A 16,051-nucleotide genomic window follows, 5' to 3' on the forward strand; every position below is an offset into this window, starting at 1 on the left:
TTTCTCTGCACTGGGGGGCGCTAGTGTGTTTCTAGGACAGAGCAACGAACTTCACGAAGGAAATGACGCCACCAACACACGTCATCAATACTGACATGACGCGCAAATTACGAGCGGTCATGCTGACCCGTCCATGGTCGTTTTAGGTAGATCTTATCACAACCTTCTAAAACTCATTTTAATGCAAATATACGTAATTTAGGAGAATTCAGGGAGCGGCAGGTCTGTATCTTGTATTTTTTTTACACATAGTTATTAAACTTTGAGAATCCAAAACGGTCATAATGACCGTCTTGGTCGTTCTGGCGTTAAATAGAATTGTCTCTTCGGATGGCAACAAGTGTGCATTTTTACACTGTTCCTTATTGCGCTGCGTTTTTGAAAAGAAAAAAAAATGAATCGGGGTCTTAAATCACCTGTGCAGGCTGTTCATCGATCTGGAACAACGGGTGATGAATGAAGATAGGAAAGCTGTACAATGTCGTTGTATCTGTAGCATTAAGTTTTCCCTTTACTAGCGCGTCCGGGTGGCGTGGCGGTCTATTTCATTGTCTACCAACACGGGCATCGCCGGTTTGAATCCCCGTGTTACCTCCGGCTTGGCCGGGCGTTCCCTACAGACACAATTGGCCGTGTCTGCGGGTGGCAATCCGGATGTGGGTATGTGTCCTGGTCGCTGCACTAGCGCCTCCTCTGGTCGGCTGGGGCGCCCGTTCAGGGGGGAATAGCGTGATCCTCCCACGCGCTACGTCCCCCTGGTGAAACTCCTCACTGTCACGTGAAAAGAAGCGGCTGGCGACTCCACATGTATGGGAGGAGGCATGTGTTAGTCTGCAGCCCTCCCCGGATCGGCAGAGGGGAGCAGAGACCAGGACGGCTCGGAAGAGTGGGGTAATTGGCCAAGTACAACTGGGGAGAAAAAGGAAAAAAGAAAAGAAAAAAGTTTTCCTTTCACTAGAAATAAGGGGCCTAGCCCAGACCATTATTCCCTCCTCCACCAAATTCTACAGTTGGCACAATGCATTCGGGCACGTAGCATTCCCCTGGCATCCACCAAACTCAAATTGGTCCATCAGACTGCCAGATAGTGAAGCATGATTCATCAAGCCAGAGAACGTGTTTCCACTGCTGCACAGTCCGATGGCGGTGTGCTTTACACCACCCTCCAGCAGACGCTTGGCATTGCGTATGGGGGATCTTGTGTTGAGCTGCTTGGCCGTGGAAACCCGTTGCATGAAGCTCCTGACGCACAGTTCTTGTGCTGACGTTGCTTCCAGAGCTAGTTTGGAATTCGGTAGTGAGTGTTGCAACTGAGGACAGATGGTCTTTATGTGCTACACTTCAGCACTCGGTGGTGCCGTCCTACCGCTTCACGGCTGAGCTGTTGTTGCTTCGAGACGTTTCCACGTCACAATAACGGACTTACAGTGGACCGGCGCAGATCTAACAGGGCACAGATTTGACCGACTGACTTGCTGGAAAGGCGGCATCCTATGACAGAGCCACGATTAAAGTCACCGAGCTCCGCAGGAGCTGTTAAATGTTCAATTAGACTGTTAAATCTTAATTTTTAGGTTTCAATTCAGTTTTAAGTATTTTTTCTTGGTCTGTAAATACCGTTAAATTTTGTATTTTAGAGTTTAGTTTTAAATTTAAATGTTACATTTTTTTCTAGCTTTTTGAGGTTAGCCTAAGTGGCGGCTGGTGCTAAAAAATTAGGGGGAGGGTGCAATTTACCTTGGTTCAGCACAGCTGACCGCTGCTTTAATGTCCACACAGAGTTATTAACAAGGACAGTGTAGCCTATAGATTTGATCAGGGTCCGTGGACGGTGGATGATTGACAGTTGAGACGAGGCGTGGTGGTGGGTGTGAACATGATTGCCAGCCACGAGAATCGTCCAATCACGTTAGTTAAAAAAGCATTAAAACGATACCAATTTGCTGCCAATAAAAGTGGGAGTGTCTGGGGCGACACAGAACTGCGCCCCCTGGGAAATCTGAAGAAACCAATCGGACAGCAGCCTCAGGTCACCTGCTCGCCACAGGTTTGAGGGCTTACATAAGGTATGGTTTGGTATTGGTTTACGTATTCAGACAGGAAGTATATGTATTCAGACAGGAAGTATACGTATTCAGACAGGAAGTATATGTATTAAGACAGGAAGTATATGTATTCAGACAGGAAGTATATGTATTCAGACAGAAATCAACCAAACACCATTTGAACCAATATTTAATGCTGCTGACAGGCGCTGACAGACTGACAACACTTTTATTTCATCATTATTTGCATCATACAACTAGTGTGGTGGACTGGTGGGATAGGCTCCAGCATCCCCGCAACCCTGAGAGCAGGATAAGTGGTTTGGATAATGGATGGATGAATAATATCTGCCACTGTTGTCTTGTGGCTTTAATAAATAAAAGAGTCAAACTTGAAACTCCAATATGACCCACTGTACTTCCAGTGTTGGTCTATGGAGATGGCTTAGCTCAGCTGTAGTCTTGATTTCATGCTCCTGTTGGCGATGGCTGTGGCCGAAATTGCTGAACCCACAAATTAGAAGGGGCGTCCACATGCCTATTAGACATGTAGTGTCGTTCTTGGCTGTTTATAATGTATATATTATTGGCCACAGAAAGCCTGCTGCATTCAGGCAAAGGCTCTGAACTGCGGGGTAAGCAAAATGTACGTCAAATATCACGGTTATATACCGAATTGCACATGCAAGGTTGTTCCCCCCCCCCCCATTCTGCCATTCTGCCATTCAGCCAGACAAAAGCTGCGTTCATGTCTCGGATGGATATGCATGTTTGTCTTCCTCTCAGTTCATTGTGACCACGTGTTGCCTCGTGTTCCTCATGCTTGCCTTTTAGAAATATCTGGTTGCCACGGTGACAGACAGGAAACAGGTCGGCTCAGGGAAGCGTGGTAACAGAGGCTCATGGGAATGAGGGCCACCGCATTGCATTCGGAGCACTGGCCATCAATCTCAACTTGCCTGTGCTGGCATGACACTTATGGAATGTAATTGGGTCCCTGCCCGGCTCAGTGGGATGGAGTGTGTGGAGAGCAAGCTATTTCAACCATTCATTACTCAAGCCTGCTAGTCCAGATTATATTATGACATATCAAAATGATGTTTTCACTTATTACAGTGTAATTGACGCTCCTCAGAGGAGTACATAACGATGTTGACAAAGTGATTTTATTTTAGTCAGTAATTAGACTTACCTCGGTAATGGGTTGTAAGAGGTTTATAGATCCTTCGAATACAGGAATAGGTATCTCCATTTTTTTAACCCCCATTGAACATCTCATCTCACCATCAGCCGCTTCTCCGGGGTGGGGTCGCGGTGGCAGCAAGCTAAGTAGGGCACTCCAGGCGTCCCTCTCCCCAGCGACGCCCTCCAGCTCTTCCTGGGGGATCCTAGGGTGTTCCCAGGTCAGATTGGACATGTAGTCCCTCCAGTGAGTTCTGGGTCTACCCCGGGGTCTCCTCCCTGTTGGATGTGCCCAGAAAACCTGCAAAGGAAGGCGCCCAGGAGGCATCCTGATCAGATGCCCGAACCACCTCTTTCGACGTGAAGGAGCAGCGGCTCTACTCTGAGCTCCCTCCGGATGTCCGAGCTCCTCACCCTATCTCTTAGGCTGAGCCCAGACACCCTACGGAGGAAACTCATTTCAGCCGCTTGTATCCAGGATCTCACCCTTTCGGTCACTACCCAAAGCTCATGACCATAGGTGAGGGTTGGAACGAAGCTTGACTGGTAAATTGAGAGCTTCGCCTCCCGGCTCAGCTCCCTCTTCACCACAACGGTCCGGCACAACGTCCGCATTACTGCTGATGCTGCACCAATCCAGCTGTCAGCCTCCCGCTCCACCCTTCCCTCGCTCATGAACAAGGCCCCGAGATACTCGAACTCCTTCACTTGAGGCAACAACTCGTCCCCAACCCGGAGGGAGCAATCCACCGTTTTCCAGTGGAGAACCACGGCCTCAGACTTGGAGGTGCTGACTCTACTATTATTGAACATGGCAAACATGCTCCATGACACCACAACGGCCGTGACACTGAGATGCTATTTCTGCCCGTCCAAAGGCCAGTTTGATAAATCTCCCACTGAACTGTAAATGATCAGAAGCTTCTCATCAGTAATCACGAAATGCTAATAAGATTTGTAGAAACAAGGCCGTTAACCTAATCTGCAGTTAATGGGATGTTGAAACATCCGTCCCATGAATCACAGTTAACAACAGTTAATCCATTAAAACACTTTCTGGATTTGTCAGTGCAGTGTTTGCTAGTGTGATTATTCTGCAAGCACACAGCCGTTGCTCGTTTGTTTTGTTTTCTACTTTCTTTCTCTCTCTCTTGCCAGATTTCCAATCTCCTCGAACAGTGTTTTGTTTTTTTTAACGTTTAACAGCACCATGCCAAATGTTTGGCCCAGTTTGGATCGATGCGGTTTGTGTACGGCGTTCTGAAATTCTGAATAGCTTTTGAGTTTATTTAGCTGAAAAAAGTCCCACAAGATGTTTTGCAAACATTCACATTTGCTCAGCTTGACAAGCTCCCCTAATAGCATTATGCTATGCAAACTCCTCGTCTACCTCTTTCTGACTGGATTTACCACCTAGCAGATGGCTAGAATCAGGAACTTTTTTTCGGGGTTCCCCCCCCCACCTTTTTCTCCCTAATTTTACTTGGCCAATTACCCCACTCTTCCGAGCCGTCCTGGTCACTGCTCCACCCCCTCTGCTGATCCGGGGAGGGCTGCAGACTACCACACGCCTCCTCCGATACATGTGGAGTCGCCAGCCGCTTCTTTTCACCTGACAGTGAGGAGTTTCGCCAGGGGGCGTAGCGCGTCGGAGGATAACGCTATTCCACCCTCCCCCAGGCAGGCGCCCCGACCGACCAGAGGAGGCGCTAGTGCAGCGACCAAGACACATACCCACATCCGGCTTCCCACCTGCAGACACGGCTAATCGTGTCTGTAGGGACGCCTGACAGAGCCGGAGGTAACACGGGGATTCGAACCGGCGATCCCCGTGTAGACTGCCACGCTACCCGGACACTCCTGGAATCAGGAACATTTATTTGTCATTTCATTCCATGCACTTGCGCACATGAAATGAAACGAAATATCGTTTCCCCCATCCCGCGGCAGTGCAACACAAAGACAAAGACACATATCCAAACTACAAGAACACTTATATCCAAACTACAAGAACATATGTATCCAAACTACAAGAACATATGTATCCAAACTACAAGAACACATGTATCCAAACTACAAGAACACATCTATCCAAACTACAAGAACACATATATCCAAACTACAAGAACACATGTATCCAAACTACAAGAACACATGTATCCAAACTACAAGAACACTTATATCCAAACTACATGAACACATGTCTCCAAACTACAAGAACACATGTATCCAAACTACAAGAACACTTATATCCAAACTACAAGAACATATGTATCCAAACTACAAGAACATATGTATCCAAACTACAAGAACACATGTATCCAAACTACAAGAACACATGTATCCAAACTACAAGAACATATGTATCCAAACTATAAGAACACATGTATCCAAACTACAAGAACACATGTATCCAAACTACAAGAACACATATATCCAAACTACAAGAACACATGTATCCAAACTACAAGAACACATATATCCAAACTACAAGAACACATGTATCCAAACTACAAGAACACATGTGTCCAAACTACAAGAACACATGTATCCAAACTACATGAACACATGTATCCAAACTACAAGAACACATGTATCCAAACTACAAGAACACATGTATCCAAACTACAAGAACACTTATATCAGAACTACAAGAACACATGTATCCAAACTACAAGAACACATGTATCCAAACTACAAGAACACATATATCCAAACTACAAGAACACATGTGTCCAAACTACAAGAACACATGTATCCAAACTACAAGAACACATATATCCAAACTACAAGAACACATGTATCCAAACTACATGAACACATGTCTCCAAACTACAAGAACACATGTATCCAAACTACAAGAACACATCTATCCAAACTACAAGAACACATATATCCAAACTACAAGAACACATGTATCCAAACTACAAGAACACATGTATCCAAACTACAAGAACACTTATATCCAAACTACATGAACACATGTCTCCAAACTACAAGAACACATGTATCCAAACTACAAGAACACTTATATCCAAACTACAAGAACACATGTATCCAAACTACAAGAACACATGTATCCAAACTACAAGAACATATGTATCCAAACTACAAGAACACTTATATCCAAACTACAAGAACACATGTATCCAAACTACAAGAACACATGTATCCAAACTACAAGAACACATGTATCCAAACTACATGAACACATATATCCAAACTACAAGAACACATATATCCAAACTACAAGAACACATGTATCCAAACTACAAGAACACTTATATCCAAACTACAAGAACACATATATCCAAACTACAAGAACACATGTATCCAAACTACAAGAACACTTACAGTGGTGTGAAAAAGTGTTTGCCCCCTTCCTGATTTCTTATTTTTTTGCATGTTTGTCACACTTAAATGTTTCAGATCATCAAACAAATTTAAATATTAGACAAAGATAACACAAGTAAACACAAAATGCAGTTTTTAAATGAAGGTTTTTATTATTAAGGGGAAAAAAAACCCAAAGCTACATGGCCCTGTGTGAAAAAGTGATTGCCCCCTAAACCTAATAACTGGTTGGGCCACCCTTAGCAGCAACAACTGCAATCAAGCGTTTGCGCTAACTGGCAATGAGTCTTTTACAGCGCTGTGGAGGAATTTTGGCCCACTCATCTTTGCAGAATTGTTGTAATTCAGCCACATTGGAGGGTTTTCGAGCATGAACCGCCTTTTTAAGGTCATGCCACAGCATCTCAATCGGATTCAGGTCAGGACTTTGACTAGGCCACTCCAAAGTCTTCATTTTGTTTTTCTTAAGCCATTCAGAGGTGGACTTGCTGGTGTGTTTCGGATCATTGTCCTGCTGCAGAACCCGAGTGTGCTTCAGCTTGAGGTCACGAACAGATGGCCGGGCTTTCTCCTTCAGGATTTTTTGGTAGACAGCAGAATTCATGGTTCCATTTACCACAGCAAGTCTTCCAGGTCCTGAAGCAGCAAAACAGCCCCAGACCATCACACCACCACCACCATATTTTACTGTTGGTATGATGTTCCTTTTCTGAAATGCTGTGTTACGTTTACGCCAGATGTAATGGGACACACACCTTCCAAAAAGTTCAACTTTTGTCAGGTCAGTCCACAGAGTATTTTCCCAAAAGTCTTGGGGATCATCAAGATGTTTTCTGGCAAAACTGAGATGAGCCTTTATGTTCTTTTTGCTCAGCAGTGGTTTTCGTCTTGGAACTCTGCCATGCAGGCCATTTTTGCCCAGTCTCTTTCTTATGGTGGAGTCATGAACACTGACCTTAACTAAGGCAAGTGAGGCCTGCAGTTCTTTGGATGTTGTTGTGGGGTCTTTTGTGACCTCTTGGATAAGGCGTCGCTGTGCTCTTGGGGTAAATTGGTCGGCCGGCCACTCCTGGGAAGGTTCACCACTGTTCCGTGTTTTCGCCATTTGTGGATAATGGCTCTCTCATTGTGGTTCGCTGGAGTCCCAAAGCTTTAGAAATGGCTTTATAACCTTTTCCAGACTGATAGATTTCAATTACTTTGTTTCTCATTTGTTCCTGGATTTCTTTGGACCGCAGCATGATGTCTAGCTTTTGAGGATCTTTTGGTCTACTTCACTTTGTCAGGCAGGTCCTATTTAAGTGATTTCTTGAGTGAGAAGAGGGTGGCAGTAATCAGGCCTGGGTATGGCTAGAGAAATTCAACTCAGCTTTCCAAAGATGTGATAAACCACACTTGATTTATGTTTTAACAGGGACCCGGGGGGGGGGGGTGGGGGGGGGGGGGGGGGGGGGGGCAATCACTTTTTCACACAGGGCCATGCAGGTTTGGATTTTTCTTTCCCCTTAATAATAAAATCCTTCATTAAAAAACTGCATTTTGTGTTTACTTGTGTTATCTTTGTCTAATGTTTAAATTCGTTTGATGATCTGAAACATTTAAGTGTGACAAACATGCAAAAAAAAAAAAGAAATCAGGAAGGGGGCAAACACTTTTTCACACCACTGTATATCCAAACTACACGAACACATATATCCAAACTACAAGAACACATATATCCAAACTTCAAGAACACAAACTACAAGAACACTTATATCCAAACTACAAAAAAACAACAAAAAAACAACAAAAAACACACTGTCCAACAGAGCGAACGCCAGGATGACTGTCGGAACTGCCGGTCTGCATGGGCTAGCAGTTAGCTTAGCCCATGTCTAGGCTTATCACAACTAGTAAAACATTAATTGCCTACTAACAGTCACATGCCTCATTGTCTTCATACAGTCCACTGTCCTGGTTGTCTGCATACAGTCATTGTCTTCATGCAGTCCACTGTCCTGGTTGTCTGCATACAGTCATTGTCTTCATGCAGTCCACTGTCCTGGTTGTCTTCATTGTCTTCATGCAGTCCACTGTCCTGGTTGTCTTCATACAGTCATTGTCTTCATACAGTCCACTGTCCTGGTTGTCTGCATACAGTCATTGTCTTCATACAGTCCACTGTCCTGGTTGTCTTCATACAGTCATTGTCTTCATGCAGTCCACTGTCCTGGTTGTCTTCATACAGTCATCGTCTTCATGCAGTCCACTGTAGCAATAAGTGGAATCAACTTCTTGGCTGGTCATAATTGTTGATGTGTAGACATCCGGACATCTCAAATTCACCTTTTGAATTAATACTAGATGTCATCAGTCACAGTTTTGACCACTAAAATTTTGTTGATTAAAATCTGTTAAAATCATGACTGGTCAGAATTCCCTCCGGCACATGTTAACTGAATTAATGCCCAGTCGGAAGTGAGTAATAGATATATTTTGAATTTGCTTGAGTGACTTAACGTTGAAATGGCTTGCCAGAGAGAGAGAGGGGGAGAGAGAGTGAGAGAGAGAGTGTCTGTGTGTCCATGCATACAGCCTGACTATCACTGCGGGAGAGTGATGAGAGGGGTACTAAGCCGAGGCTTAGGAGCACATCTGGCTGTACCGCCTCGCATCCACCAGGCGGCTTTGCCTGGTGGATGGTGAGGCCACCACAGATAGCTTTTCAGGCTCCCCACATCGCATCATGCATACACTAATGTAAAGCCGAAGAGGAGGTAGACATACAGATCAGTCGCTGTCACTCGGGTCGAATAACTCCCAGACTCAAAACATCACTCATTGTCAGGCCAGCTGTTAATCAGATGCCCAGACTGCCGGCACATGCATGGTTTGCCTGGCTGACTCCACTGTGCAGCTTCCTCGCCATGTTTTAATCCTCTTGTTCTGTTCACTAGTTAACAACGGACGTGTTGTTCACGGGCCATATTGACCCAAGCCACCTTTGGATATTATAGTGACACAATTGTCATATTTATCTAAAAATACCCAATACGTCTTATCCTTATCTCAGTTATTACTACTATCAACTAATATCAACACCGTTTATGGTTAGTAGTAGTAACTTCAAACGGGTCGTTTTGACCCAAACAGAAACAGAACACACGGGTTAAATAAAGACGTGCCTCTGTGACGTAGGGGCCGTTTCCACGGCAACGTGTTCAACATAAACCGGTGACGCGTTGTTCGTGTTTTCGGCCGTTCGTTCACACGACAACGGCGTTTTGGGGGCCTGAAAACGCAGACTTTTGAAACGGGGTTCCAGAGTGACATCTTTCGAAAACGCAACTCCAGCGTCTAGTGTGAAAACGGTGACGTCACGGCTCCACTTCGCACATGCGTATGACGTTTTCAGTCAAATAACCATGCGCGAGTAAGAAGACGTTGACCATGGCGGATTACCGAGCTGTGTGTGTGTGTGCGCGCGGTTATCTCTGCTACATTTATTTAAACTCCTCCAGCAAAGTGCAGATTTGCTGCACCATTACTGTGATCGGCGGAGACGCATTATTTACATGCGCCAAATTCTCCGTCCACCCATGCGTCGTCGGAGGGCAACCAAAAGACGCTTTTGGACAAGACCTGGAGAACAAGCCGGTGGTGGGTGGGAAACGTTGGAAGCGTTTGTGCGCAGGCGCGTGTGTTATTGGGGTCCACCGGAAGAGCTCTCTACTGCAGAGTTTCACTGCCAGCTACTGGCCTGGCATGCATACTGCAGCGTTTTCGGTCTTTTTTTTTGTTTTTTTTGCAGATCCTTGCGCATGCGGATCGTATTTAAAACGATGTCTGAATGCGAACTTTTTTAAAGCGCAAAGGAAAAACGTTTCTGTTTTTAGCAAGACCGTTGTCGTGTAAACGTGACCATAGACAGCGGTAAGCTGAAAGTATGTCATTTCTTTTACTCTTAGGATACGTTTACACGACAGCGGTCTTGGCAAAAACGGAAACGTGTTTCCTTTGCGTTTTAAAAGAGTTCCGCGTTCAGACATCGTCATGAATACGATCCTCACGCACACGGATCCACAAAAAAAACGACTGAAAACGCTGTAGTATGCATGCCAGGCCAGTAGTTGGCGGTCAAACTTTGTAGTAGCGAGCCCTTCCGGTGGACCCCTATAACACCGCGCGCCTGCGCACAAAGGCTTTCTTCTCAGAGCGGCGATTAAACAAACAGACGATGGCGAGTGTACGCTGGAAAACAGCTAGTTTTGTCTGGAGGGACGATGAAGTGGAGTTGTTACTCCGAGCGACCCGGGACTGTAAAGCATCAAAACTTCAGGAAAACGCTGAATCATGCCAGTCAAAATACTCCGTAATCCGCCATTGCGAATGGCGTCTTCTCACGGTAGAGGCTAGTTCCCATCGATGCAGAGAACGAAATGGAGTAGAGAACGGTCAACTGAGCATGCGCGAAATGCCTCTACCGCGCCTGCACACGCCCCGCGTAGCATCCAGGCGCTAGGATTCTAAGAAGACCCGCCCCTACTCTGCGTCTGATTGGCTAACTTTAACCCTAACCTCGCCCCAACCCTAACCTAACCTACCCAAACAACGGAGGCCACGAGTACTTGCGCATGCTCAGTTGACCGTTCTCTGCATCGACGGGAACTAGCCTCTGCCGTCTTCTCACTCGCGCATGGCCGTTTGACCGAAAACGCAATACGCATGTGCGAAGTGGGGCCGCGACGTCACCGTTTCCGCCGGAACCGGTTTCGCTGGTTTCCACGGCGACGCTGGGGGTCTTGCGTTTTCAAACGAGTTCGCTCCGGCGTTTTCAGGCCCCCAAAAGGCCGTCGTCGAGTGAGTTGCCGTGTAAACGGCCCCTTGTTTTTCTCTCCTTGTGCAAAATGAGGTATGTCGACAAAGGACAGCAAGCGTTGCTTCAGCAGCGAATAAATATGTTTAGCGTTTACCTCAATTAACTGCAAAGCGTGCGAGCAGATGTGTGATCAGGCGACAGTGGTTGGCTGTGAACAGACGTAATAACCACACGACTGTGATTGCACCCAATCTACGGCAGAGTGCAGATTATCAGGTTTTTTCCTGTCTGAAATATTGTCTGCCGAGCGGAGCAAAACTATGTAGATTGCTGTCATCACCCTCCGCTGTTAGATAAATAAGAGATGACTTCATGCCGAGGAACGGGAAAGACTGAATTGGGAGTTAGGTGCTCTGCAGACATTGTGCATGATGTGATTTTTTTTCTTCTTCTTTTAACATTTCTCCCCTCCTTTCCCCTCTCTCTTCCACCACCATCACACTTCCCCTTTTCCTTATCTGCCCCGCATTCCTACCACTAAATCCAGGGCTATCAGCGATCCAACCACTTCATTGCAACTCAAGGTGAGTGCCGGCCGAGGGACGAGTACACAACGGTGCCGTACGCTGGTGCAGGGGGGGGGGGGGTGTTGTGTCGATGCAGTGCAGGCAGTGGCGGACCTAGAGATTTTTTTCCTGGGGTGGCGTGAGGTTCAAGGAGGAGGGGGGGGGGCAATGCACATTATTCAAAACTCGGATTTCATCGAATGTGTTTTGTTCTCTACTGTTTGAGATGCGTTTGGTGCGGGTCTCATTGACCTTCACCATGCATGTACATAAAATATACTTTAAAACATATTATCTGATTTATAAATGGGGTGGCAACCGGGGTGGCAAGACTGTGGCCCACAGGTGGCAGCTGCCACCCCTGTTGCCACCCCGTAGATCCGCGCCTGAGTGCAGGGGTGTGTTGTGTGGAAGATTGTGTTGACACTATTGCCCCGTTGCTGACCGTGAAACGAGTCATTTCAATTACTGATGTCTGTTCAAGAGCGCAATCACAGCGGCGCCGTCGGTTGTCGGCCATAACGCTCTCATATCCCCGTCAACCGCCCCCCCCCAAGAATACCCTGCAGCCGCCGCGCGGCCCACTCCTGTCACTCACCGCTGACTGACGTGCTCGGCGAAGTCGCTCCTTCAAGTCCCCCCCCCCCCCCCCCCCCCCCCCCGCCATCTGCCTGTGAGGCATGCTACCTGTCTGATGTCACTTTGATATGAGAATGTAGGCTGCATCCCCAGAAGCATACACACACACATACATAGATACACACACACACACACACACATAGATATATACATACACACACACACACATAGATACATACACACACACACACATAGATAGTGAGACAACCTTTATTCTTCCTCAGCTCAGATCATATTTGCTGTGTGAATGTGTTTCACTACCTAATCCCCCTCTGATACCCCTGTGATACCCCTCTGTGATATCTCTGCATCTTTGTCTTTGGTCTCAGTCCGACTGCTTCGCTAGATGAAATACTTTCCCTTTCACATCCTACGTTTGCATGTTTTCACACATCCCCTACACACACGGGCTGGCGGGTACACATGCACACGCTTCCTCACAGATTGCAGCCGCACCCTTCTCGCTACGCCGTTAAACACCGTCATCTGTACCGCGGGTGTGCGGTAATGCTTGATCTGAGCTTGCATATGAATGAGGCCGCCTCCTGCTGCGCGGCGGCGGCGGCCGACTCGGGGCTGATCCGTCGTAGCCGAGATGAGCCCGGAGGCAGGTGTGCCTCCGTAACAGGCAGCAGGTGCTCCGGGGCTAACTCTCTATTATGTCCACGGATGAGGGGGTGGGAGGAAATGGATTTGCGGTTGGGTGGGAGAGGGGGGGGGGTAGGATAAATGTCAAGCGCACTTCGCAGAGGCCGTGTCCGGAGGAACGGCCTCTCGTGGCATGCATACAGATTCCCCGTCGAGCACCATCCGTCTCTCGTGTGACTGCCCCATCCCTCTCGGCGGTACATGCCCAGCCTCTGCTGCCACGGCACAAAATGCACACCTCGTGTCACCCGTACGAGTGGAATGCAATGGCGCACCGAGATTCATTCCCAAACTATGAAGTGACTTGCGCTGCCGGCCTTTGACCCCGTGCCGGTCCGAGTAGCCAGCCCACGTCTGCATATTGAAAACACGGCTGCCATCGGCTCACCTGCGGTCGAGTGCTGCACGGCGCGGTGTCAACTGTTACGAAAGGGAGAACGGCAGCCACGCACTGCAGCTTCCCTCTTTTTCAAAAGGCAAGCAAGGTTGGTCCTCCTCCTCCTCCTGCTCATACTATTGTATTTTTCAGCCTCAACAGAGCCTTGCCAAGTTTGCCCTTGGGCGTATAGTCAAATGCTTACTTTCCGCTTCTGCTCGCAAGGCAACAGTGAGGGCAAAAAATAAAAACAGGGGAAAGTGCTGCTGTGTGCAGGAATGTGTTCCCTCACTGTAGCAGGTGTGTTGAGATCAAACCCCTCCGGATGACAGTGTTCTATTTCTGTTGTGTGTGTTGGTGTTTTTATCCTAATAGACACCTTACTGTGTTACCAAACCATCCTTTGGTAACAATGGTGACGGTATCAAAGGCAGTAACAAAAGACACAATAGTATTATTATTATATATAATATATTATATTGCTATCTATGATATATAATATATACAAAGGCAGTATCAAAAGAGACTTATTATATGTAATATGTTATATTAACATATATCTATATAATATATAATATAATATATACAAAGGCAGTAACAAAAACGAATATTATTATTATATATTATAATAATATATGATGTAATTTATATATGAAACAATGTGTGTGTTGAGCAGTTGTAAAAATGGGATATTTTGTCCAGTAGAATGGCGTAGCCTGACCAGCTCAGCGGACAGTACGAGGCGGTGTGAGATATTATCACAGCCTCGGTGTAATGAAATCTGTGAAGGTGTCGTCTGCCCGGGCGGGTTGTGAGTTATGTCAGTCAGCAGCGAGCTCGGAAACGCAGCACAGGAGCTCGCTGGCGCCGTGGCTGGGAGTCGGTGGGCGTACTGCCACGACACTTCACCGGGTGTTAGCAGAACACGGAGGGGAAAGTTTGAGAATGACACACTGTTACTCTATTCTAGGACATGGATTACATCCTGCTGTTCACCAATGGTTATTGCTGCTATTTACTGTGACTTATAGGCTCATCTCTCCACCCTCTGTATCCTCCACTCTCTCTGCTCCTCAACCCCCTCATCGCCTTTACCCCCCCCCCCCTTCTGTATCTCCTCCCAAACAGGTCCCAAGCAGGAGATGATCTATGACTTCTGGCGGATGGTGTGGCAGGAAAACTGCTTCAGTATTGTCATGATCACCAAGCTGGTGGAAGTGGGCAGGGTGAGAGTCTCGTTCCTTTGTCCTGTGACCCTTGTGTCCTGTGGAAATAATGGATGAAAGGGACGTACTGTGTATGGCTGGAATGCCTAAAACACACGCACAAAAAAAAAAAAAAAAGTCGTCAGAGGAGCTTCTTCACTCGACATCATTGTGAGCAGCAAATGGCCGGCTGCATAGGGTGGATGATAAGCATTAACCTACGAGTTTGATGATAGAGGTCCAAGATCAAATCTTTTATTTATGTTTTCGAGCCATCTGTGGAACATTCTGAGTTTTATTCTAATCCCAGTCCTGTGGTTGCAGGATGTTGCACAGCAGGCCCTATAGCACCATATACTATATAAGATAAAGAGTTGCAAGTAGCATGATATGCTAAGTATGCTAGCAGGATATGCTAAGTCAGTGTTTCTCAACCCAGTCCTCAAGGACCCCCTATCCTGCATATTTTCTTTGCAACCCTGAATAGGTACCTGTTTGTAGTTATTCAACCAATCAGCAATGAATTTTGTCAGATGTTGCACACCTTGCATAATTAAGTGCTGCGAGATGATTGGTCGAGTAAGTACAAGCAGGACTACCTATGCAGGGTTACAATGAAAATCTGCAGGATAGGGGTTCCTTGAGGACTGGGTTGAGAAACACTGTGCTAAGTAGCTGTGTAACTAAGTCTGTGTGTGGCTATGGGGGTGAAAATCCCACATAGCCCTTCTATTTATTTATTTTTTTGAATTTTCCCCCTTTTTCTTCCCAATTGTACCCGTCCAATTACCCCACTCTTCCGAGCCGTCCAGTCGCTGCTCCACCCCCTCTGCCGATCCGAGGAGGCCTGCAGACTACCACATGCCTCCTCCGATACATGTGGAGTCACCAGCCGCTTCTTTTCACCTGACGGTGAGGAGTTTCACCAGGGGGATGTAGCGCATGGGAGAATGACGCTATTCCCCCCAGTCCCCCCCCCCCAACAGGCACCCTGACCGACCAGAGGAGGTGCTAGTGCAGCAACCAGGACTCATACCCACATCCGGCTTACCACCCGCAAACACAGCCAGTTGTGTCTGTAGGGGCGCCTGACCAAGCCGGAGGTAACACGGGGATTCGAACCGGCGATCTCTGTGTTGGTAGGCAACGGAATAGACCGCTATGCTACCTGGACGCCCATAGCCCACCTTTAAACTGAACTAACTTTCTAGGTTATGTACAAACCCCAGTTCCAGTGA

General features: G+C 46.8%; 1 protein-coding gene across 1 annotated transcript in view; it reads left to right on the forward strand.

Moving 5' to 3' along the window:
* LOC130128316 (receptor-type tyrosine-protein phosphatase U-like) overlaps positions 1 to 16,051 on the forward strand; it is a 149,944-nt gene that overhangs the window by 113,702 nt on the left and 20,191 nt on the right. The window contains 2 exon segments of the mRNA XM_056297953.1: positions 11,927 to 11,963; positions 14,737 to 14,834. Of these exon segments, the coding sequence (XP_056153928.1) occupies positions 11,927 to 11,963; positions 14,737 to 14,834 (135 nt within the window).

Source organism: Lampris incognitus, chromosome 18 (genome assembly GCF_029633865.1).
Source record: "Lampris incognitus isolate fLamInc1 chromosome 18, fLamInc1.hap2, whole genome shotgun sequence".
In the NCBI taxonomy this organism is placed as follows: Eukaryota; Metazoa; Chordata; class Actinopteri; order Lampriformes; family Lampridae; genus Lampris; species Lampris incognitus.